Source organism: Syngnathus acus, chromosome 12, assembly GCF_901709675.1.
Source record: "Syngnathus acus chromosome 12, fSynAcu1.2, whole genome shotgun sequence".
Taxonomy (NCBI): domain Eukaryota; kingdom Metazoa; phylum Chordata; class Actinopteri; order Syngnathiformes; family Syngnathidae; genus Syngnathus; species Syngnathus acus.
Genome location: NC_051097.1, coordinates 3,589,196 through 3,614,817, shown reverse-complemented (window position 1 = coordinate 3,614,817; position 25,622 = coordinate 3,589,196). Strand labels below are relative to the sequence as shown.

The 25,622-nt window shown below is 41.3% G+C and overlaps 3 protein-coding genes across 3 annotated transcripts in view; all 3 read left to right on the top strand.

The window, feature by feature from the left end:
- The window catches only part of LOC119131662 (lymphocyte antigen 75-like), a 1,013,224-nt gene that overhangs the window by 971,375 nt on the left and 16,227 nt on the right, over window positions 1-25,622 (top strand). The window lies entirely within an intron of this gene.
- Window positions 1,139-9,854, top strand: tmc2a (transmembrane channel-like 2a). Its single transcript, XM_037266474.1, has 20 exons — window positions 1,139-1,335; window positions 1,662-1,700; window positions 1,784-2,177; window positions 2,240-2,395; window positions 2,729-2,819; window positions 2,924-3,005; window positions 3,171-3,277; window positions 3,599-3,697; window positions 3,799-3,941; window positions 5,571-5,718; window positions 5,809-5,997; window positions 6,144-6,323; window positions 6,423-6,581; window positions 7,322-7,450; window positions 7,970-8,037; window positions 8,161-8,400; window positions 8,491-8,616; window positions 8,708-8,786; window positions 9,050-9,170; window positions 9,393-9,854. The coding sequence occupies exons 1-20, from the start codon at window positions 1,302-1,304 to the stop codon at window positions 9,596-9,598; spliced, it is 2,790 nt and encodes a 929-aa protein (XP_037122369.1). The 5' UTR covers window positions 1,139-1,301; the 3' UTR covers window positions 9,599-9,854.
- LOC119131738 (annexin A1-like) lies at window positions 11,035-16,156 on the top strand. The gene is made up of 12 exons (XM_037266435.1): window positions 11,035-11,116; window positions 11,194-11,291; window positions 11,383-11,488; window positions 12,420-12,514; window positions 12,622-12,735; window positions 12,927-13,017; window positions 13,509-13,645; window positions 13,724-13,817; window positions 14,053-14,148; window positions 15,235-15,293; window positions 15,387-15,509; window positions 15,594-16,156. Exons 2-12 carry the CDS (start codon window positions 11,223-11,225, stop codon window positions 15,648-15,650), a joined length of 1,041 nt encoding a protein of 346 aa, XP_037122330.1. The 5' UTR covers window positions 11,035-11,116; window positions 11,194-11,222; the 3' UTR covers window positions 15,651-16,156.

Sequence of the window (25,622 nt, the reverse complement as noted above, 5' to 3'; positions counted from 1 at the left end):
CCCCAGTAACAGCTGAAGAAAATCAGAACTTATTGTAAATACATTTTGAGTTGACTTGCTGTTTCCCTTTGACATGCGTAAGTTAACCGATTCTCCACCAGGTGTAGGTGTTACAACATCCAGTTACGCTGATTAAGCAGATGCTCATTAAGTGTCATTATTACACCAGGGCTGCATGAGAGAGGAAATACGATCTCTTGCAGAGAACGTCCATGGCCGTGGGTCACGTTTCCACACCGAGCTCTATTACCTCACAATGAAACTGCATATTTGGATGCACTAAGTATCCAAGTCCAAGTGCCCTTTTTCATCAGTGTTTTACACATTGAGACATCGTAAATAACATTGCACCATAATGTGTGAATGAAATTGTGTACACGTATAAATATAAAACAGAACTTATTTGACCATTGTGCTATTTAACAGGCATAAAGCTACATATCGACTCGTATTATTATCACTCGAATTGGAAAATCTTTTTCTATCTTTAAAAAAAAAAAATCTCGTTAACTGATGTTTAATATTTTATGTCAAAAATATTCCCGTAAAAAAAGGCTTCTCGTTTTGGTGTTTGAATAATAAGACACAGGACCACTTGGCCCACACCTTCAATGTAGGAAAAGGCATCCTCGAGTATAAATTTTAGATGTGAAAAATGATCTTGTATTGTTCACTGTGATGTTTCTCTGCCTGTTATACTCTGATTCAGGTTGACTAACTTCATACCCATTGAAGTTTGTCCATTAACCATCAGGGATAAAAGGTGAGGTATTTACTGTTAAGTTTCAAGTCTCTGCATTTAGAAATCTAAACCGTCATTAATTGTTAAAACTGTCTGGCTGTTGCTTGTGTGTTTTTGCATGTGTGTGAGTGTAGTCTAGGACAAGTGAGAGTCTGTGCAGCACTTAAGATAATGGGCTGTTTTGGTCCTTTAGGCAAATTGGATATAATCATAAGATTTCAATGGTGTCTCACCAATGAATGGTGGTTTACTTTGACTCACACCTATGACTCACACCTTTGTAATAGTACATCTGGGTGGAGATAAAATCATCTGAAGGGGAAAAAAAACAATTTTGCCATTTGCTATGTCACATTGGATGTGAATATGGAAATACTTGTGTTTTAATCGCACACATCCAGGAACACCTGAGCAGATCACATGCTGCTGTCGTCATAGTGACGGCATTGTGAGATACCCGAGTTGCATATTGGCGCAGCGCCGAGCTGGCGGAGAATTAAACGGCTGCAGGGAGGAAGCCTCTGTAGAGGACACAGACAGCCGTTGGTTTTTATTCATCATGCCGAGAAAAAAGGATTTGTCAACAGATGAAGGTGAGATGGATGGATGGATGAATGTGAACATTTCTGCTCTTAGAATGTCATCTGATGTTGAGCTGGAGTATGTTTTGAACTGTGAAGAACTCCACTTTAACATTCCTTCAACTTGAGGACACAATTTCATGCTGGGATTTTTCCCCCCTTTATGCACAATCTAGTTAACTCTACCACGGGACTATTTTAAGAGTATTTCCATCAGATGATGATAGATGGGAAAATTGTCACACTAAAAATATCTCAACAAACTTCATCTCACACATGAAGCTTTTTAAAGGCAATTATGTCAACTAAATGTTGTCCGTGTTGTCTTTATCACACAGTTGAGATTGATATGGAAGATGATGGCAGTGACAGTGACGGTAAGTTAGTAACATTTCATGGTCGTATAATGTACACAAGTCTAAAATCGATTGACTCTGCACATCTCATCGACTCTCAATAGACGGTGCCAGCCGGAGGCGAGGCAACAGGAGACAAGCAGCTGGAAGACCGGCTGCAAAGGGAAGAGCCCGTGGCAAAAAAGCAGCCGATGAGGAAGAGGAAAGTGAGGCTCCTAGGCCAAGAAGGGGGCCAAGTGCAAAGAAACCAACCAAAAAACGCAGAGATGAGGATGATGAAAGTGAATACGAAGGCCCCAAGAAGAAGAAGCGAGGGGGAGCTGCCACTAAGAAAAAAGGAGGAAAACCCTTGGACAGTGATGAGGACAGTGACGAGCAGAAGGGAAAGAAGGGGAAAAAGGGAGGAGGAAGGAAAGGAGTAAAAGAGGAGGATGACAGTAAAGGCAAGAAGGGAGATGCCAAAGGAAAAGACAAAAAGAAGAAGAAGAAAGACGAAAGGTAGGATCTATCTATCGTAAGAATCCAAGAGCAATTGTCACCTGCTGCCTCTTTGTGCCCAGTTCATCTGACTCCACTTCAAGCTCCGATGAGGATGAGGAATCCCTGTCTGAGGGAGAGATGGCCCTTTTGATGGAGGAGGTGGAAGAAAAGAAGAAGCTGATATCAACCATCAGGAACAAACCATGGAGGATGAAGAGGCGGCTCACACACCTGAAGTAATGTTCAATTGGAGGTCATGACAATACTTCAGTTTTTGGAATTGTTTCTCACTTTTAAAAATTTCCGTACACATTTTTTTCCACACACCTTTACACTTGGGGGCTATCACAATTTTTAGCCTTCAATTAATGAACTTAAAATTCATGTAAATGTAAGGATATGTAAACTTCACACAGGAAGGAGATGAAAGTTGACCTTTTTATTTCTAATGTTCCCGTTTTGTTGATTTGCCTTCACCCAATTGTTTTGGAATGGCATGCAAAAGCTAGCAAGGCCCAAAGACAAACTTATTAGTACCCGACTTTTATATCCTCTGTGTGTTTTTGCAGGGAAGCTCAAGAGTTTGTGGATAAGTTTGAAGGTGCTCTCGGCAAAGGAAAAGGCAGGAAGTGGTATGCCTACAAAGTCATGATGACAAAGGTTTGGAAACAAAATAATTTCTGTAGGCCCTTGTTTGTACACATATGTATGTATATATATATATATATATATACATATATACATAATATATATATTTTTTAAAGAAATGGATTAAGTTCCAGAGGGATTTTGAAAACTTCAAAACAGCCTGTATTCCCTGGGAGAGGAAGATCAAAGAAGTGGAAAGTGAGTTGTGGTTGATATTGATTGATTGATTGATTGATTGATTGATTGATTGATTGATTGATTGATTGATTGATTGATTGAAACTTTATTGATCTCACTTTGCTCCTAAACAGCTTAACAGTGACTGCTTGTGTACAGATAGTAAACTCTTTTCATTTTCCTCAGGTCACTTTGGTTCTTCTGTAGCTTCTTACTTCATCTTCCTTCGCTGGATGTACGGGATGAACCTCGTTATGTTTGGTTTCACTTTCGGCCTGGTGGTTATTCCTGAGGTGAAGTTGTAATAGCACAGTCAATACCGTTCATACTATACAAGCACAGTTTGAGTACCACGACAGTAGTGTATCGAAAAGTCATCTGTACAGAACGGCGACTGTGGCAACTGCGAGACAGGAAATAATGCAATTCCTCTAATATCTCCCCATTTCATTTTCATGATTTTTATTTAATTTATGTACTGATCTACAAATATTGTATTTTCCTCATCTAGCACAGTGATAGAAGGAATAAGTGTGACACTAACACTCAAGTGTAGATTTATATTTATTATCATTTATTTATATTTTTAGTATGTTTCTTCCTTCATAATACAGGTTTTGATGGGCCTTCCATATGGGTCCATTCCCAGGAAGACTGTTCCTCGAGCTGAACAGGCAACTGCTCAAGACTACTCTGTCCTCATGGATTTCAATGTAAGTTTGAGATATGAAGATACTGTCGTTAATTTCCGAAAGCATCATCTCTAAAATCAAAGCAGACAGATCTGTAAGGAACAAATTTTTTCCCCCCTTAGGGATACTGCAAGTATTCCGTCCTGTTTTATGGCTACTATAACAGCCAGAGGACCATCGGCTTGCTTAAGTTTAGGCTGCCTCTCGCCTACCTCATGGTCGGGATTGGAACATTTGGCTACAGTTTGATGGTTGTGATCCGCACGTGAGTCATGAGAAGTCAGATTTGAGATAAACCAGAGATGAGACCAATTGTTTTGCTATCACATAATTCACTGCAGGTGCCAAAATTAAAACATACTTATTAAATTAATTTGCTCAGATTTTGATAATCAAGTAATCATTTAGAGGCTTTTTTAACGAAACATTGTTCAAATCTTCTCCCCATTGTTATAATTCTCTGATTTATCTCATCCTTCTTGAAAGCAGACTAATTCATCATTTGTGTTTAATCAAAATAACATATTTTATTTTAGAAAACAATTAATCATCAAGCCTACCTGTGTGATATCGCTGTTGTTTAGTTGTTTTTATCCACTAAATAATACCAGCATAATAAACCCAATATCCATCCATCCATCCAACCCAACCATACACCCACCCACCCATCCATTCATCCAACACCAACACCAACACCAACCCAATCCATCCATCCATCCATCCATCCATCCATCCATCCATCCATCCATCCATCCATCCATCCATCCATCCATCCATCTTCTGCTTCCACTTATCTGGGGTCGGGTCGCAGGGGCAGCAGCTTTAGGAGGGACGCCCTGACTTCCCTCTCCCCAGCCACTTTGTCCAGCTCATCCCGGGGATCCCAAGACGTTCCCAGGCCAGCCGAGAGACATAGTTTCTCCAGCGCGTCCTGGGTTGTCCCCGGGGTCTCCTGCCGGTGGGACCTGCCCGGAATACCTCTCCGGAGAGGTGTCCAGGAGGCATCCTGAGGATGCCTGAGCCACCTCATCTGGCTGCTCTCAACGTGGAGGAGCAGCGCCTCTACTCCGAGTCCCTCGCAGATGACCGAACTTCTCACCCTATCTCTAAGTGATCCTAGACACCCTGCGTAGGAAACTCATTTCGGCTGCTTGTATCCGGGATCTTGTTCTTTTGGTCACGACCCATAGCTCGTGACCATAAGTGAGGGTAGGAGCGTAGCTCAACCGGTAAATTGGTCTACAACTATCTACCCTGTGGAGGTTGGCTGCAGTGGTTTCATTGGAACATCCATCCAGTGCCTCCTCAGGAAGATTGGAGTGTCTGGAACAAGGCTGAAGTAGGGACCTGACAGAAAAGGCTGAAAGAGCCAGCATCTGGTTGTGGTTGCGTAGGAAGGACAGGTCGTGGGGGAAAGAGGGGTCCTAGGGGTGGCTGCAGGGGGCGGCAGGGAGACATCCCCGCCGTTGCTCCACCACTGTGAGATGTTTCCAGATTAATGGAGCAAAACATCAATGAAGGGTGGCTCCCGGCTGATGACCCTGCAGTTACCCCGTTGGCACCGTCAGAGGTGCGTCAGGCGGAAACCCCGTGCAGGTAGTTCTTACCTGTGCTTTCCAACTAGATAAACAAAAATAATTGGTTAATGAAAATTAATTGGGGAAATGTTATTTTTAACGCGCTTTTAACGCGATTAAAACCGTATCCGATTATTCAATTAATAATTTATATATACGTATATAGATCAATGCAAGAAATAATAGATTCTGAAAATATTTGATAATGAAACCCCTATAATTCAAAGTACATTACTGAGACCGGTTTTGATAAATCATTTTTCCTCACAAACATGTCGTATGTTTTTGAGGAAAAATTTATTAGTTTCTCCCGTCAGAATGGCAAAAAATGCAGACCTCGGTGGCGGTGATGGAGAAGATGGAGAGTTCACTTTTGCCTGGAAGATGTTCACCAGCTGGGATTATCTCATTGGAAACGCGGAGACTGCAGACAACAAGTATGCATCTATCACCACCAGCTTCAAGGTAACCATAGAAAGCTCGTTTGACGAAAGTAATAGGCAACATAAACAAACTACATGTGACTGCTTATCTGCTGATCCTGTGCAAGATCAGGAGTCCATTGTGGATGAGCAAGAAAACCAGAAGGATGAGAACATTCATCTGAGGAGGTTCCTCAGGGTCCTAGCTAACGTACTCATCACCTGCAGCCTCGGAGGAAGCGGATACCTCATCTACTTTGTGGTGAAGAGGTCTCAGGAGTTTGCCAACAGAAATGATCTCAGCTGGTATGAGAAAAATGAGGTAATGGTGAGAATAACTGTTCGACACACACGCGCATGCACACATACAAGCACAAACACACGTACAGTAGCCTACTAGTACTACGACGCACCATCGACATCTAAAGCTAATCGTGACAACAACGAAATACTTTTTGTTTTCTCCAGTTGGAGATCATCATGTCTCTGTTGGGACTTCTGTGTCCTCCTCTTTTTGAGACTATTGCTGAGCTAGAGGACTACCATCCTCGCATCGCCCTCAAGTGGCAGCTAGGACGCATCTTTGCTCTTTTACTGGGAAACCTCTACACGTTCCTGTTTGCCCTCTTCGATGAGGTCAACACCAAGGTGTGTGTGCTCACCTTTACCCGGCATTCCTCAGCAGTCACATTTCTTCTCAAACAGCTCCAACGTTATTTGATCTCACTTATCCCATCTCACCATCAGCTTGAAGAAGAACAGTCCATAAAGAATGCCACTATATTGGCTCTGAAGGAATATTACGCCAATTACACACGCCTGGTCAATGACACCGAAGCCACCCCACCCCCAATGAACCCCGCTGATGTGATCAGAGGACCATGCTGGGAGACCGCTGTTGGCATAGTAAGGATCCATATTTTTTTCATTAAAACTGCTTGTACATTATAAAGATTATACATGATTAAATAACTCAACTGCATGTATTCGGTCTGCTATCTGTAAGTGTGGAACTAACCAACTTTTTTACCGTTATGGTTTTAAAGAGATCGATAAATTCTGATGGTACATTTTTCTTCTATTCACTTAACTAATTAAGGCATCAATTCTGGATTTTTTCCAGAGATTATACAGGCTAGTTTAATTGGAAAGTTGCCTAGAAATCCTTCCACTGTCAATAAAACATTAAAATTAGCATCCGGTTAAAATAGAGAATTATTTTGAGCACGTTTTTAAATACCTCAAAAACTATTGAGCTATTAAAATGTGTCTGATATATTCTGAAAGCTTGCAATCTCAAGTTTTTTTTTCAAAGATGTTTAATGTGAGCACTGTTGGTCACATGACACGACACAGCATTCAGTTTATGCAAATGCAATGACCAAAGCGCCTTTTCTGGTTGAGTGAATGCCATAACTGGATCTGAAAAAAACATTGGGATTACAATTATCTTAATATAAATTTAAGTTTAAAATAGTACCTGTGTCACCATTCATAGTTCAGCAGATATGAGGACTTGAATTGTGCCCTGTTTATCAAATGAATTTTACGAAAGCATGACATAATGTATAGAATTCTCACCGGAAATAAACATTATGTATGTTGTTGGTTTCTATTCTTCATTTCAAAAAATACTTATGTTGTAGGAATTTGTGAAGCTGACCGTGTCGGACATTCAAGTCACCTACCTCACCATCCTGATTGGTGATTTTGCCAGAGCTGTCATTGTGCGTTTCCTCAACTACTGCTGGTGCTGGGACCTGGAAGCCGGATTTGTAAGTCTCAATACTCGAATTTAGAAGTGGTCCACAACAACCTTGTTGGTCAAATACAATAGCTTTGAGGGCATACTTTGACTGAAACTGCATTACAATGCTAAGAATTTGACAATTTTCCCTATTTTCGCTTCAGAAGTAAATAGTTTTACTATACATTGTTGATTTTGTACATAAATTGACCAGTGGAAATGTAAAAAATATCAAATATTTGGCAATACTGTATGTAGGAGAGTTTGATTGACGCATGTTGTAGGCATTATATTATATATATTATATATATTGACATATGTAGTAGGCCTTATATTATATATATTATTATGATATATATATTATTGTGTCTGGGCCTCACAATATTTTCTGGGTTTTCTTTTGTAAAATGGTGTTCTTGAAAATTTTTGAATAATAATAATTGCACTTTACCATTAAAAACACATTTTGATTTAAAGAGCTTCTACACAGTACTGGTTAACCATGACAGAACTCTTCGTACTTAATTATAGTCTTGTGTCATTCCAGCCGTCATATGGAGAGTTTGACATCAGTGGTAATGTCTTGGGACTTGTCTTCAATCAAGGAATGATCTGGTATGGACTTTTTCTGATCCTGCGTATTCTGGAGTATAATATAATATGATATGCAATGACAATAATTATTTGTGTTGCCCTAGTTTGGATGCATTTAATTGACTTCATTTGGGAATGTTTTAGGATGGGGGCGTTTTATGCTCCCGGACTGGTTGGCATCAACGTACTCCGCCTGCTGACGTCCATGTACTATCAGTGTTGGGCCGTCATGGCTACCAATGTTCCTCATGAGCGAGTCTTCAAGGCTTCCAAATCCAACAACTTCTACATGGGTCTGCTGCTCCTCATCCTTTTCCTTAGTTTGTTGCCTGTGGTCTACACCATCATGACACTCCCACCCTCATTTGATTGTGGACCCTTCAGGTAACACTGCCAGAAAATAAAAACACATAAGCTTGGAATATGAGCTTGTGGATTTTTCATGTACTATATTGAGGCGTTTGATTTTTGAAGTGGGAAAGCAAAAATGTTTGATGTGATCATTGAGACGATCGACCTGGACCTGCCAGCCTTTATCGGGACGCTGTTTGGCTATGTAGCCAACCCAGGCCTCATCATACCAGCTGTTTTGCTCATGGTGTGAGTACAGAAGCCCTGAAAGCTTGAGAAAAAAATACCTTTGCTCTACTGTCACTGCTGAGAAGTACCAAGAATTTATTTTTCTCTGCAGCCTTGCCATCTACTATTTGAACTCTGTTTCGGAAGCGTACAAAAACTCCAACTTAGATCTGAAGAAGAAGATGCAGATGGTGGGTGGAGAAGATTATAGGAAACACATTGAATCTTATTATATCTAAATAAATATATTTTAAAAATTGAAATGCTATTAAACAATATGACTAACACCAGCACCATTAAGAGAAGGCAACGCAATAACAGGAAAAGAATAGCATGAAGGAGCAATTGAACACAAAAATCATAAGATTAGTTTGTTTGAAGTTCAACTTTATATCACACGGCCCTTTTGATTTGATTCAACTATTTTCTGTTATGATCCACACCTCTCTCCTAGGCTCGCGATGAAGAAAAGAACCGGAGGAACAACACAGACAGCACCAACGAGGTTATGAAAGACTTGGAGGACCTGCTGCCAAACCGCTCTCTGGCGCCTCCTGCTCCACCACCAGAGCCTGGTCAGTCAACATTTTAATGTCAGAAATTTATTTTCATCAATAACAAACATGTGCTAACTACTAAATGTATTTTGTTACTGGCAATATTGTATCAGTTTGCTGCTGTACCTGTAAAGTTAAACTGTAAAGATCTCAATTAACTCAAAGGTTTTTCAAAAAGAAACGTGTACAATTAGTTTCTGCATTGTGGAAATGAAATGTCAATGGGTCATTGTTAAACAGAAAAAAAGACATCAGATCCAAAGCCAATGAAGACAAAACCCGGGGCAGCTGGGAAAGGTGTTCACCTTCAGAAAGATGTTGCACTTGCAACATCCAATCCTGACACTCGAGGGCCAGTAGTTCGACCGCCTGGACAAAGAGGACCCGGCCCAATATCCGGTCCTGGCCGAGGGCGGGGCCGTGGAAGAGGACCCCCTCCAAGATAATGACAACGTGACCAGTTGATACCACATGACAGGTTGTGACATGGACTATATAATTTGACTCATGCATGGCAATTAGCCCCTTTTTACTTACTTATCTGTAAAAACTATTATGAAACGAGTAAAATGCATCTCATTTATTTAAAATATGCACTGCTTAAATTCAATAAAAAACACAGGAAGTGTTTTTTATATATGGCTTTGTTGGATTTATTTGCGAGAGCCTTTCAGTAAAATTAGCTCTGCTTGGTGTCATGTGTGTATGATTCCTTGATATAATTTTAATGAATTGTAAAGTGAAATGGTTTTCTATTGCGTAACGGCGTTGGTATTTGTATTGTATTTTGTATTGCAATTTGTAACCCCTTACGGCAGGGGTGTCAAACTCATTTTTGTAGCGGGCCGCATTGTAGTCATAGCTTCTCTTGGAGGGCCATTATGACTGTCAACCCAAATAAATGTATAAGCACCTCATATTATATACAGTAAAAGCTACAAATGAAAACTGACAAGTAATTCGTTTTCAAATCAGACGAGTAAAGACTGGTCAAATATTTAAAAAAAGAGATATTATTAAAAGTGAAGACAATTTGCAATTCTAGTAATGACACACGAATTTGATGCACAATTTGTCTTCGCGGGCCACATAAAATGATGTGGCGGGCCGTATCTGGCCCCCGGGCCTTGACTTTGACACCTGTGCCTTACGGACTTTGTAGAAGAGAAACAGGGCAGAAATAGACAAATGTGAGGGGAGCAAATAAATATACATGGACATTATTGCTAATTTTGCATCAAAGAAGGCCAGAAGGCAGCACTTTTGAAATTATGTAATCTAATATCAACAAAAATATAAAATAAAGCAACAAGAATCACCTCAGTTTTTCCCCCTATTTGTGAAATGTAAGATTTTTTAAAATATTAAATTTGTCAGGAAATTTTTTTTTTTTAAGGTTTCTCACTTTTTGCCATTCCTACATTTTGATTAGGAGCATTCATGCACGTCATATAATCAAAGTGTAATAATTGCAGTGTTGTTTGGTTGTTTATTAAAAACTATAGGCTGTAATTGTATGTTCGCCCCTTTAAATTCACTGACTACAGACAGAGGAGAAAAATGTTGCTGATCAGGTTTAACCACATGAGAAAACAGCACATTGATGGTTGTTTCAGATCAGCATTTACTGGCAAGAGTTTTTTTTTTTTTTTTTTTTTTTCTGAGTTACTACTGCTTCCTGTAGTTTTTGCATGTTTGCTTGAATTATGCAGTTTGGCTAAAGGGTGAAGCATTTATTTACAATATAAGCCTGTACAGGAGTCACCCAACCAGTCAGGGATGCAGAACCAATTGATTGCTGGGTGCGGTGCGTGAGGCAGTAGACGATTGGTTCATCTTGTTCAGGTGACAGGAAGGTCTGGCAGATTTTTTTCTGCATAATCATCATCTGATGGGTGGAGCTCCTTCAAAACTCTCACACCTCAAATCTACAGGTACAGTGTAGACCGCGTTTAATACCACAGGTAAGTTTCTCAGATCTTTAACCATCAAGAAGAAATTATCTTCCTTCATTCAATCAAATTCTTTCTTTTTTTTCCAGATCCGTTTTGATCATCCTGCTCATCAAAAATGTCTTTCTTCAAGGATTTTTTCAAAAATATCATTCATGACAGAAACCCCGAGGAAGATAATATTAAAGTACGTATCATATGTTCTGCAATGGACATGCTGAACTCAGTGACTGACTTGCAACTGGGTAAAACAAAGATTTTTGCCCCATTTCTTGAAGGTTAAAGGAAAAGTGACGCCTGTGTTTTACGGAACAGTGGCCCCATACCCAAATTTCAGTGCAAGCAAAGATGCTGCAGTTCTGCAGAGCGCCATTGAAAGTAAAGGTATGTGGGGTAACTTCTGAATCTGAACATTTTATTACAATTGAACAATAGGCCACAATGCAAAGGGCGTAAAAAATACTCCTGCTCGTTTATTGTCTTAACTAAACAGACAGCTCATTAAGGGTGGGTCAAATTTGAGTTCCTTCAACTCGCAATCATTCTAATTTTCAGCAGAAGGTGATTTAATATGGCCTAGCAAAGCATGTGCTGAGGTCTGGAAAAAAATATCTAAAATCCCACTTTGATTTGGGCTCAGTAGCTATATCAATGGAAATGATCCAATTAAAACTAAAAACTGCAAAGCATTTTTTATTCTATGCATTCTAAATTGCCCAAATACCGTAATTTTCGGACTATAAGTCGCGTTTTTTTTTCATAGTTTGGGTGGGGGGGGTGACTTATACTCAGGAGCGACTTATATACATATATATGTTTTTTTTCACTTTTTTGGGCATTTTATGGCTGGTGCGATTTATACTCCGGTGCGATTTATAGTCCGAAAATTACGGTAATTCACACAAAAAGTAATGATCTGCGTTATTGATCAAAAGTGGAATTTTCTGCTTTTTATTAACAAATAACTGATCTAATGGAAAAAAATTGTAAAAAAAAAAATCATTGCATTCACATCTTGGGATTGTTGTATGTCACTGTGGAGATTTTATACACAAATAGGAAAACTGGCTTACAAAATAATTGCTTAGATTATTAACACAACATTAGTTTTCAAAATATAAACACGCTCTTAAAAAAACGTTTTTTTCTATAGGGGTTTCAAGGCAGATCTTTATGTATGTTTACTTTCCTTTCATTTTCCTAAAATGTTCAAATATGACTTGGACAACCATTCTGTTAGACTAACAACATGTAATTTATAGGTAACATCACCCATGCAACATAATTACAGAAAAGCAAAATTTCTCCCTTGCAGGTGTGGATGAGGATGTGATCATTTCAGTCTTGGTCAAAAGAAACAATGAACAGAGACAGAAGATTAAAGCTGTTTTTGAGGCTTCCACTGGCCAGGTAGTGTAATGTTGCTTCATAGCATTTAGGTATAGGGATGGGCATGGAGCCCACACAAATGTATACACACACACACACACAATTCTTCTTTTCGTCTTATATCACAGTCGATGAATCATGCTCTCAAGCGTGCGCTGAGGTCCGATTTAGAGGATATCTGTCTGGCCTTATTGATGCCGCCAGCCCACTACGATGCCTACCTGATCAGAGATGCAACAAAGGTAAATATCAAATGTATTTGCGCTGAAATATTTTTTACTCATTAAAAAAACCTGAAAAAAAAAAAGTGAATATCTCGTCACATGGAAATAAAATATTTATATACTGAATGAGAGTTAATGGTATGATCATCATATCAATAAATATTTCTCTGAAATGTAGAAATCAAAAATATTTCATTGTATTGCTACAGAGACTGGGCACTGATGAAGATGTCCTAGTGGAGGTTCTGGTAACCAGGTCAAATGAAGAGATCAGACAGTTAAAGAGAGTCTATAAAGAAGGTTTGACTTTTTGCTTCTGGAAATATTTCAAAGAAGTACGGTTGTAAAGGAAATGAGAAAATGAAGTATAAAAAGAACCAAAATATTAACGTGCAGAAAAAAGAGACAGGGCAATTGGACTGCTGGTAATTTAAATGTGCATCCGATATACCGTTCCCCTTAAGGGACAGCTTTTGTACTCCTGACCAACTTTCAAATACACCACGTTTTTTCTTACTTCGAATTTTTTTCAAAGTTGGGCTCGACTGATATAGATTTTTCTCTGGGGTGGTGTCATCAACTCTTAAATCTATTTGCTCTTTGTTGTAATGTGTTAATTCTGTCATGCGTTGACAAGTTTGAAAAAGCTACTACCAGCCGAGTAAGCGTTCGGACTGCACTTTAAAGTTGACACATTTCCCATCCAAAGCTACCACATCCTATATTTTAACTTTAAAGATGGAAAATAAATCTCGTCGTACCCTTTTTTTTCCTCAACACTTTTCCATCAGAGTACGGAGATGAACTAGAGGATGTTATCAAGGATGAAACCAAGGGTGATTTTACCAGAGCCCTTCTGGCTATGTTGAAAGCAAACAAAGATGAGAACACAGAAGTTGACATGAGTCAGGCTCAAAAGGATGCAGAGGTAAAGTTTGATAAATACCTCCTTTAAACTTTGCACGAATTCCAAGTTCATTATTCAATTTGTGTTGCGCAAATTCAGACTCTGTTTGAAGCTGGTGAGAATTCAAAAGGAATCGACGTCTCTGCTTTCATAGACATCCTGACTACACGCAGTGGACCTCAACTCTCCAAAAGTAAGTGTGTGAGACTAAAAAGCACGCGAATGCTTCAGATGCTATGCTTGACAGACCAGTTAGACATTCTTAAGTCAACAAACAGGTGGAACCACACCCGTCTTGGCGAACAGGTGGAACATGCCTCGTGGAGTAAAGAACACTGCAAATATGCAGTTACTGAGAAGTTCACGAACAAAAACAATATTTGATGTTTGATTGCGTGAACCCCCCCCCCCCCCTTTTTGCCCGATAGCATTCCAGAGATACGCCTGTGTCAGTGACGTGACGCTACCTAAAGCTCTGAACATAGAGCTGAGGGGAGACATTGAAGACTGCCTCCTCGACATTGGTGAGCATGCACTCAATGTCACTTTCAATTGAAAAATACAGAAACACAAAAAAAAATCAAGTAATGGAGAGAATTCTTGAGTTGACTGGGTTAAAAAAACATTTAAGATATGAACAGAAAGCTCAACGTAAAGCCCAAATGTCAAACAGCTGTGACGGTTTGCGCACATAGCAAATGTGTTCTTAAAAGGTTGCAAACAGTTGCAAAATATTGCAAACAGTTTTTTCTCGTCGCAAAAATGTTTGAACCTGTTCAAGGTCTCTTCGTGACTCTATTAAAACTGTTGCCGAATGTATGGCCAACTGTTTGCGGCCCGAAACAAACCCTGATGAATAATCACCATTTAATCCGCGCACAAACGCTAACCTTTGCTGTTCAGTGAAATAGTTATTGATTTTAGTCTACCAGCAGGGAAAACAGCAATAATAATCATTTTAAAACGCTAGTACAGCATAACCTTTTTGGCAACTCCACTTTCAGGAGTACACTACACTACAGATGTTGATTCATATATAAGGTTCATATACTGATGTGGTAAACACACCACTTAGTGATGTAATTCAAAACAAAGAATTAGTATTTGATTAAAGGCTGGATTTAGTCTATGCTCCCTGTGTTGGTAGGGTGACCAGAAGTCCTCTTTTTCCCAGACACGTCCTACTTTTGAGACAAAAACAAAAATGTCCGGGGGAAATTCAAAATTGATCCGGGATTTTGTTCGATTGCCGTCGCGCACTCCAGCTACCCAGCCCCCGTCGGACACTACGGCGCTCTCACCCCCGGACACTCCTATGCGCTAACCGCTAACACCCCATGCCCACCCCGGTGCCCACTCCAATGGGCTCACCAGCAGCAACCCCCCGGCCACTCGAGCGCTCTAACCACTAGGTCCTCCCCCAAAAAAGGGTGTCGTCTTTTTCAGAAACCCAAATCTGGTCACCCTTGTGTAGGCCTATATACAGTACATTATTTTTGTGAAACAGTTTGAAAAAAAGCACGATCCCTCAGCTCAGAATGCTTGGCAACCCAGTGATTTATGAATGGATGCGGTCTAAAACTACAATATTTTGTCTCTTTTCTGTCAAGTGAAATGTGCATGGAGCACACCAGCATTCTTTGCTGAGAAGCTTCACCGAGCTATGGAGGTAGTATGAACGGACACAACAGTAGAATCTTAGCTTATGCATGACGGCCCTTTACTTGTACCATCTTGTTGGATGACTGATGTGTCCGGACAGCGCCATGGAACATGTGAAGATACACTGATTAGGGTGCTGGTGAGCCGCTCTGAGGTTGACCTGAAGAAGATCTTGGAAGAATACAGGGCTATGTATGACTCAACGCTACAGGAGGACATACTGGTAAAATCAAAGATGGAACTTCTCCTGCAATCCTATTTTGCAGATAAATGATGGCCATAAAAATTCTTTTACTGTGTTTTACAGAAAGACACAAAGCATCATTTTGAGAACATCCTTCTTAAACTGTGCGGACCCCACTGAGAAACCACTTCACTGAAAGTCAGATGTCTCTCATGTTTAAATTGGTGGACATCACAATCATTACTATTTTATTTAGTTGATGCTCTCTTACTGGATGAACAGCAATCATGGTGGACACAACATAATTTTACCTGCAGCGTGTTTGATTTTGTTGCAAGTGATTTAAAAAACAAACGTGATAAGTGGCACCACAGCAAGACGCTCTGGGATAGGGTATAAATAGGAAGTCCCAATTTGCTGCGAGGTGCCAGCTTCCTGTGGGTGGCCAGAGAGATGGCTGGGCCCACGGGATACTGTGTGTGGAGCGAATCGTGCGTGATCATCTGGTTTCTGTATTTTTTATGATCATCTGTGGTAAATGTGTTTTTGTGTGACAGGGTCGATTGGTGGGGGATGTGGTTGTAGTTAGGACTACTATTCCTAGCATGCTTAGTGATTCTCATAAGGCATTGCTGTAACGTGCTCTCCGTGTTCAGAAGTAAACCGAGCTAGAAGCAACACGTCAACACTGTCCAGTGTGGTCATTGCACAGTCGAGGCGTGGTGTGTGAGTGACTGGCTGTAAACCTCTTAGGTATGAGGTGCAGTAATCCCTCGCTACTTCGCGGTTCACCTATCGCGGCCTCGGTGCATCACGGATATTTATGAAAACAAATATTGCGACGTCACTCGGAGCGCGGGGCTCTGTCTTACAGCACACTATTGGCCGGTAGGGTGGGGTCATTATGATTAGCGTGTATTGCTCGTTTTATTCTGCTCATTAGTCGGACTGGAAATGCTCTTTATCATCATGACTCCAGGCTTCACACTGCAACCTCCAAAGGGCGCTTGTTTACTGGTAAAAAGAGCAAAAATTATTTTCTGGTCGTTGAAACCACCAAAATAAAATATATATATATATATACACTGCTCAAAAAAATTAAAAGAACAGTTTTTTATCAGGGTATGGCATGAATTTAATGAGACTTTTCTGATAAGGTTTTGTTCAGGTACGTGGCAGACAGGGTTGTTAAACAGTTTCAGCTGCGTTGGTGTTGATGGGATTAACAACAGGTACATTAGAGGGGCAACAACGAGATGGTCCCCAAAACAGGACTGGTTTTGCAGGTGGCGGCCATTTCAAGTTCCTCCCTCTTGATCTTTTTTAACTGTTTTTCCACAGGTGTTGGCTTTAGCTAGAGTCATTATCACGACTGGCACCATGAGGCGATTTCTTAACCCTTCTGAAGTTGCGCAGATTGTCCAACTCCTCCAGGATGGCACATCTATGCGTGCTGTTGCAAGAAGATTTGATATGTCTCCCAGTACAATGTCCAGAGCATGGAGGAGATTTCAGGAGATAGGCAGTTACTCTAGGAGAGCTGGACAGGGCCATAGACGGTCCTCATTCCATCAGCAGGACCGATATCTGCCGCTTTGTGCAAGGAGGAACAGGTTGAGCACTGCCTGAGCCCTACAGAATGACCTCCAGCAGGCTACTGGTGTGAATGTCTCTGCCCAAACAGTCAGAAACAGACTTCACAAGGGTGGCCTCAGGGCACGACGTCCTGTAGTGTGCCCTGTGCTCGTTGCTCAGCACTGTGGAGCTCGATTGGCATTTGCCATAGAACACCAGAATTGACAAGTCCGCCACTGGCGCCCTGTGCTTTTCACAGATGAGAGCAGGTTTACCCTGAGCACCTGTGATAGACGTGAAAGGGTCTGGAGAAGCCAAGGAGAGCGCTATGCTGCCTGCAACATCATTCAGCATGACCGGTTTGGTGGTGGGTCAGTGATGGTCTGGGGAGGCATTTCCACGGAAGGACGAACAGACCTCTACAGGCTAGAGAACGGCAGTCTGACTGCCATTAGGTATCGGGATGATCCTTGCACCCATGGTCAGACCCTACGCCGGTGCAGTAGGTCCTGGGTTCCTCCTGATCCACAACAATTCCCGACCTATTGTGGCAAGAGTATGCAGACAGTATCTGGAGGATGAAGGAATTGACACAATTGAATGGCCCTCACGATCACCTGATCTAAACCCGATAGAACACCTCTGGGACATAATGTTTCGGTCCATCATACGCCGCCAGGTTGCTCCTCAGACTTTACAGGAGCTCATTGATGCCCTTAGACAGATCTGGGAGGACATCTCACAAGACACCATCCGTCGTCTCATTAGGAGCATGCCGCGACGTTGTCAAGCATGCATACAAGCTCGTGGAGCCACACAAGATATTGAAAAGAATTTTGAGTTGCAAAAATTTAATTTAGGCAAAATGGACAAGCCTGCCATATCATTTTTGGGGTATGTATTTACTGAGCCCTCTGTAGGCTGAAAACTTTTATTTCCATCCAAAGATGTGGCATCCTTTTGTTCCTGGGACATTAAACTGTCCATATCAGTATAGATATCCCCCCCCCAAACATGTTCACCATTGAAATCTGATGTGTTTTCAAAGTGTTCCTTTAATTTTTTTGAGCAGTGTATACATGTTACATTTTTGGGGTTTTTTTGGGTGGTTGCGGCGCCGCCCTCCCCAACTGGCGCCCTAGGCAATGGCCTAGTGTGCCTAGTGGGAGGGCCGCCCTTGTGTCCTCCTTTGAGAATAATAGTATAGATCTGTTAAAAAAAAGGAATTTAATTTCAAATCAAAGCAGAAACTAATATTATGATTGATGATATTGTGATTTACTACCCGCCTTAAAAAAAACAATTACACCTTATAAAATAAATGTTCATTTTTATCCAAAATGCCGTGCCCAAAATTCTAGAAAAAATCCTAACTATCGCCACTAGATGTCACAATTAGTTACTGAATCTGCATAGTTCCCAACCTTTTATGACTTGTGTCTTTACTTCCAAAGAGAAGGCCCTTCAGACTGTTGCAGAAACAAAAAAACACTTTTGCACCAATACGCAACATTTCATATTAAAAAGTAGAGTTGAAATAGGACACATAGAGTTGATGACACGCAAACTAGCGTTTATTGTGAGTGACTATGATGAGGTAAATACAAGAGACACATTTCAAAAGCTTTTATTGGGAATTCATGTAATCAGTCAATTTTTGCAGTGTTGACATTTCTTTTTCAAGACATCTTCAGTTCTCCCTGGCATGCTGTCAATCAACTTCTGGATCAGATTCTGACTGATGGTTTTTGCATAATCGATGCTTGGAGTTTGTCAAAATTTGTGGGTTTTTGATTGTCCACCCCACCCACCTTTTGAGGATTGATCCCAAATTGATCTCAATTGGATTAAAATCTGGGGAGTTTTCCTGACCAAGGGCCCAAAATCTCAATGTTGTTCTCGAGGCGTTTTGTTTGGATTTTTTGCTTGATGAGGAGCTCCATCATGCTGAAAAGGGGGCCTGTTTGGCAACAATTAAAGCTCTTTCCCTGAAGTTCTTGAAAATTTGATAGGCTAAAGTGCAAAGTTACTCGCTGCTAAAAACATCCTTGCTATGCCCTTTTTGTGCTAACCAATGATGGCTGCATGTGTTGCATTGCAGGTAACCACGGCTAACAGTTGAGGAACAATAGTGGCAGGCACCATCTTCCTCTCAGTGTCCAGTCACTCAAACATGACATCTTGTTCTCCAGTGTCATTCTCATCAACGGCCACATCTGGGTTAATGTGTTACTGCGACACCTGTATGTCATTGGTCCTTTTGTGGCAGGGCTGAAATGGAGTGGAAATGTGTGTGTGCGTGTGTGTGTGTGTGTTTTTATGATGGAGTTCATTTTCAAGGCAAATAAGGTTTATTTTGCACTCAAGCAGCAGTTGAGCTGGTCACTTCTCATTACATTCTGGAGGATATGCAAATTGCTAATATAAAATCAGAAACAGCGGACTTTGTGAAAATTAATAGTTGTGGAATGGCACACTAACTCATGTAGCTCAGTGGCCTAGTGGTAGAGTGTCTGCCCTGAGACTGGAAGGTTGTTGGTTCAAACCCTGGCCGGGTCATACCAAAGACTATAAAAAAGGAACCCATTACCTCCCTGCTTGGCACTCAGCATTAAGGGTTGGAATTGGGGGGTTGGATCACCAAATGATTCCCAGGCGCGGCTCCGCTGCTGCTCACTGCTCCCTTCGGGGATGGGTTAAATGCAGAGACAAATTTCACCACACCCGGATTTGTGTGTGACAATCAGTGGGTCTTTACCTTTACCTTTGACTGAGCCACACACATGCATGCACAAAAACAAACACGCTTTGAAATCTATTAAGGAAACATTTATTCCCAAATTGATACTTGTTGCTCTTCATGAGTTCTGTGCCTGGTGCCAAAGTATTTGGGTATTTGCTTGTTGTCAACTGATGCAATCATGCATGTACCACATAAAAGTGAGCCAATGGTCATTTAGGTTCTCGTGAATGACTGAGTGCATGGCATCACTGACAAAGACAATTGTGGCAGGTGGAATCACAGAGAGTAAAATTCCAATTGATGAAGATTCGGGACGGCAAGGAGACCGTGCGGCAGCGTTGCACCATTGGATGACTGAATGGAAACAAGATAACCTGTGAATAACTGTGTTGGCAACATTTGTAACAAGCAGCATTTTGTTGGAAATATGTCTCTGTATCAAATTCGGTCTTCAAGATAAGGGAGGAGGCAGAGAGGCACGCATGCACACAGGCACACGCACACGCACGCGCACACACACACACACACACACACACACACACACACATACACACTCCATTTGAGAAGAGAGGATTCCTTAATGCGTGTGTGTGCGCGCGTGTGTATGTGTGTGTGTGTGCGCGTGCGTGCGAGCGAGAGTTAGGCTTTGTTTGTGTGTATTAGGTTTCGGTTTCTTTCCTCTGGCACCTCTCTTATCTTGGAGCCTGAATTTGTTACAGACATATTTCCGACAAGATGCTGCTGGTAACAAATGTATCCAGCACAGTGATCCTCTTGGTTTCACTCAAGGCCATTCAAAGGTGCCGCGCCGCCGCAGGGCCGCCACGGTCTCCTAGCTATCCTGAATTGTCATCAATTAGAATATCACTCTCTGTGATTCCACAATTGTCTCTGTCAGTGATGACATACACTCACTTATTCACGAGAGCACCTACACCGTGTGCACAATGGTTAGGAAGTTGTATTCTTCAGGATTAATTTTATGATTGAACAACTACAGTGACCGCAGTCAATCGGATTATTTCATGAAGTAAAACTGAGGTTTTGGCTTCTAAGGAGAAAATCTGTGTGTGCACAATTATTGGGCAACTATTAGTGTACAGAAGTCTTATGAAAAACGAAAATGTTCCCACATCACTTGTTTATTTTCATCTGTTTAAGTGAGAATAATAATCAAACGAGTCAAAAATTATAAATAAACATTTCTGACATTTCAATAAAAAAAAAGAAAATCAGTGACCCATATAGCCACCTTTCTTTTGAATAACAGCCACAAGCCTTCCATTCATGGAGTCTTTCAGTTTCTTGAGCTGCTAACAATCGACTTTCCGTGCTGCAGCAACCACAGCCTCCCAGACACTGTTCAGAGAGGTGTACTGTCTTCCTCCACTGTCAATCTCCCGTTAGAAAAGGGCCCACAAGTTCTCAATAGGGTTTAGGTCAGGTGAGGAAGGGGGCCATGTCATCATTGCCTTCATTGCCTAGCCATGCAGTGGAATACTTTGATGCATGCGCTGGAGCATTGTCCTGCATTTTTTGAAATGTTGGCACTTGTTTTATTCTTGCACTCGGATTATTCTTGCACTTATATGCGCTGCTGTGACAAGTGAATTTCCCCACTGTGGGATGAATAAAGTTCAAGTTTCAAGTTTTGATAATAAAGTTCAATCAATCAATCAATCAATCAATCAATCAATCAATCAATCACAAATCATGGTCTTCTTGAAAGATGCTGACTTTTTCCTGTACCATTGCTTGAAGAAAGTGTCTTCTAAAAACTGACAGTAGGTTTGGGAGTTGAGTTTGTGTCCATCTTCAACCCGAAAAGACTCCAATACCAGGACTCCACCTTGCTGGCGTCTGAGTCAAAACGGAGCTCTGTGCCCGACACTGATCCAGCCGCTGGCTCATGCATCTGGTCCGTCAAGAGTCACTCTCATCTCATGAGTTCATCTTAAGTTCTGTCTTAAGATATTTCTTGGCCCAGTTTTGACATTTCAATTTGTGACTCTTGCTTAGTGGTGGTCGGGTTTCATCTTTTCTTACCTTGGCCATGTCTTTGAGCACAGAACACCTTGTATATACTTCTGGACACTCCAGGTAGGTTGTGGTTCTGAACTATGACAACACTAGAGGATAACAGGTTCCTGGTGGCTTCACGTTGAATTCTTCTCGAATCTTTTGCAGTTAATTTACGTCTTTTCTTCTCAACATGTTTCTTGCAACCCTCTTGATCATATGCAACAAAATGTTTGATGGTTCGGTGATCACGCCGCAATATCTTGGCAGTTTCAAGAGTGCTGCATCCTTCTGAAAGACTTTTCACAATCTTTGACTTTCCAGAGTCAGTTAAATCTCTTTTTCGGCCCATGTTGCCTGAGGAAAAGACGCTGCCTTATAGTAATTATGCACACCTTGATATAGGGCGTTGACCTCCTTAGGCCGCACATTTACACAAATACACTTCACCTGATATTCTTAAAACCAATAAGCATTCAAGTTAAAACAACCTGAAGTTGGAAAGTACGCATGAAAATGATAATACGGTCAAAATGCTCACTCGCCTAATAATTGTGCACATGGTGTAAATGACCATTCGGCTCCCTTTTACGTCGCACTTGCATGACGGCATTATGCAGTGGCAACAAGCAAATACCCAAATACTTTGCCACGAGGCACAAAACAAGATTCCTTAATATGTAGCTGTGAGTTAGGTTTCGTTTTCTTTTGTCTGCCTCCTCCCTTTTTTCCAGTAAAGTGATGCTCAGGTTGTCACAAACTGTTTCATTCAAGGTCATTCAATGGTGCTGCGCCGCTGTGAAGCCGACATCGTCGTGTGTGTGTGCGTGTGCGCGCGCGTGTGTGTTCCAGAGACAATCCCCTTGGTAAAACTGTCCAGGACCGCCAGTGCCTTTTAAGAAGACATTCCTTCTGTGGAATAGACCTGCTTGCCTGCATTTGGCTCCCTAGCCCAAAATGTGACATGTCAACCTGCTCATTGCTGCTCGGACACAATTGATCAGAAAATGTCAGCTGATTTAGTGACCCAATGTTTTTGCTCTTTCTGCCAGCCAACGTTGTCATGAGCTGAATCCGCTTTGACGGATGTCGAGTAAAAATGACTTTTACGCATTACTTGGCTTCACTTTGAAACGTAGGTTGAAGTGACCATGCACAAAGGTTGTCCCTCTTTTTTGCTTTCTTCAACTGTTTCCCATCCCGAATCAAATCAAAGTCTGAGCGAAGGTGGCCAAAATAATATCGCGTTACCGCAGCCAAAGACGTGCACACGTAAAGAGCGTCTCCACTGGAACGCGCTCTTCCTCAGGTGCGTGAGTCACGTGGGTGGGGGCCGAGCAGCAGAAGCAGCAGCAGCAGCACCGGAGCAAGCTTCCGTTCGGCGGCCGTCACCTGTTTTTTGCGGAGCACCACATCGTGATTTCTGCGTTCAATAGCCTCTCTGGTGGCCTTCCGTCACCATGATGGCCCCGCTGGCCGCGCGCCTGGCGCTGGTCCACCTGTCTTGCGTCGTATGGATGATGTACAGCTGCGCAGCCGGTGAGTACATAAAAGAAAATGTCCAACTTTGCGATCGTTGTACTCTTATTATAACTTTGGAAGGAGGCATTTGGTTCGGATTGCAATGCGGATCCGCTGCTGGGTTAAAAATTGGACCGACTCAGTAAGCTGGGTGAATTTACTATGGAATGTTTTGGCATTTATGGAGTTTTGTATAAAAATGGATTGTTCTGCGCCAAACAGTTCGGTCTGATTTGTAACCCAAATTTGGTCAAATGTTTGACCCAAATGGAGTTGTTTTAAGATTGGATGTTCTTGACGTCACATAAATGTTGTTCTTGTGCACGTAAACCTTGTGGGTCAACGTTTTTTCTTGAGTCATGTGAGTGCAAACTGTCTTTTTATGTTATACCTTTTTAACAAGCTAACATTGATTGCGAGACACAATGGGACATTGTATCCAGTGTATACAGAGTATCACTTTTCTTGAAAGGCAGACGCCCTATTTTTCTCCTCACATGCACTGTAGTGAAAATAAGCAAATAGTAAATTTTGTACTTAATAGTAATGAAGATGTCCGTTCTACATTAAAGTCGTACATCCTTGTGAGGATAAGTATAAGTGATCAAATCTCTCTTTAACACCAAACAATGTTTTATATCTAATAGGACGTGCAATATTGATCCAACTGAAACAATTACAGAAAAGAATATCATATGATCCACTTTGATTTTAACCTCGCACTTTTTTTGTCCATCCCTCCAAACAAAATCCACAAAAACATCATCTCGGCTGCAGAGTTTTTTTTTTTTTTTTTTCGTATACGCACACGTATATCGATGTGCACATGCACACGCGTCACATAGCGAGACCACTATTGGCTTTAATATTCGCAACCGCACATTGAGTTTGTCTCATTCCAATAAAAAAGAAAAGGGAAAATACTTTGAAACGTGTGTCAAGGGGGTGAAGAGCAAAAGATAGTCACGGACATTGTTCTGTAGCTATGTTAGAACAAGAGGCGTGACTTGTCAACACGTCTTCCTTATTGCAAATGTATCTTTTGGCAATCGATGAAAAGAAAAGAAAAAGTTGGATGTGGGATTTATTGACCTGTAGCGCCATCGTGTGGACAGAACCTGAGTAAAAAAAAAAAAGAAAACTTCTTTCTCCGAGTGGCAGAACGACAGAAGTGGACTGAATCTCCTCCGTTCAGTTCTTGAAATTATTCAGCATATTGAAACTGGTTATCCTCTGAAAAAATGTGCCTTGTTGATTTTTTGTGACTCTATTATTTCAGGCTAATAGCCCTAAATTCCCAAGTCCTTTGTAAGTCTTGTCAATTCTCGATTGTCAGTCATGCAGGTGACACAGTTAGGTGGCGTGCATTCTTGCTTGTTTGCTGAATTTCTGGTTTTCACCAAGAGTTGAAAAATGACCATGGCAACTGTTGGATTTGGTCCACAATTTAGGGAGCGCTATCTGCGCCTCACGGCAAAAGCCATTGCCAATCACCTGTTATCCAATTCACTCACTGCGTGCTCGTTTAATTTCTTCAGATTTAGGAAAATGCAAAGACACTGAAGCAGAAATTAGACTTACACAGGTTGGTTGAGTTCAATCATAATTCTTGTTAAGAAAGCTCTGTTTTCAGGAAAGTACAATACAGCGCTGGGCCTTTCAAGAGCAGAAAGTCTCCATTCAGAAAAGGCAACGTTCAAGGTTCTTTGGTCAGCTTATATTCAGTTGGTGTGGGGCGCGTTTGATGGGTGATGAGTCGTTGGGGTGGGGCGAGTTCGCAGTAGCGTTTGATTCCATGGGAGTGGGTGCTGGTTCTGGACGATTCGGTGTGTGTGTGGGGGCTGTTGTCTTCCATCCCGTCTTTCGGCCTTGGTGATCATCTTTGGCCGAGTCCTTGGCTGTCTCCTTCTGGCACCAGCTGGTTTTTATCTCCGAGTGACCTTCCTGTAAACATTCTCCTCCATCCTTGCACATATACTGTCGTACCTCATTCTTTCACTTTTGTCATTTTGTACGAATTTATGTGAGCTTTTGGCTGTAACATCATTAATCTATTACTGTTCCCTGACTATGCAAAGTTAGTTCTTTTGATACTCCATGTCTTTGCTCACATCATTATATTCTTAGTTTAATCATGCTTCCCACCATATCTTATCTTTGTTAGGCAAAATATTTCCCTCTGCGCAGAGCGTTCAGTAGTAATCGAAAAGCTGGCGTCTCGCATTAGGCGACATATGACGTTTAATCAAAACACAAGATATAATCAAGTACTGTACGGTCAAGACGACTCTGGC

What these genes read in the sequence shown, in the direction of transcription:
- tmc2a (XM_037266474.1), top strand. Translation starts at nt 1,302, where the DNA reads ATGCCGAGAAAAAAGGATTTGTCAACAGATGAAG. An exon ending in GGATTTGTCAACAGATGAAG is followed by an intron (nt 1,336 to 1,661) that starts GTGAGATGGATG and finishes TTTATCACACAG; the next exon opens with TTGAGATTGATATGGAAGAT. An exon ending in GAAGATCAAAGAAGTGGAAA is followed by an intron (nt 3,006 to 3,170) that starts GTGAGTTGTGGT and finishes CATTTTCCTCAG; the next exon opens with GTCACTTTGGTTCTTCTGTA.
- LOC119131738 (XM_037266435.1), top strand. Translation starts at nt 11,223, where the DNA reads ATGTCTTTCTTCAAGGATTTTTTCAAAAATATCATTCATGACAGAAAC. An exon ending in TTGAGGCTTCCACTGGCCAG is followed by an intron (nt 12,515 to 12,621) that starts GTAGTGTAATGT and finishes CTTATATCACAG; the next exon opens with TCGATGAATCATGCTCTCAA. An exon ending in AGACTGCCTCCTCGACATTG is followed by an intron (nt 14,149 to 15,234) that starts GTGAGCATGCAC and finishes TTTTCTGTCAAG; the next exon opens with TGAAATGTGCATGGAGCACA.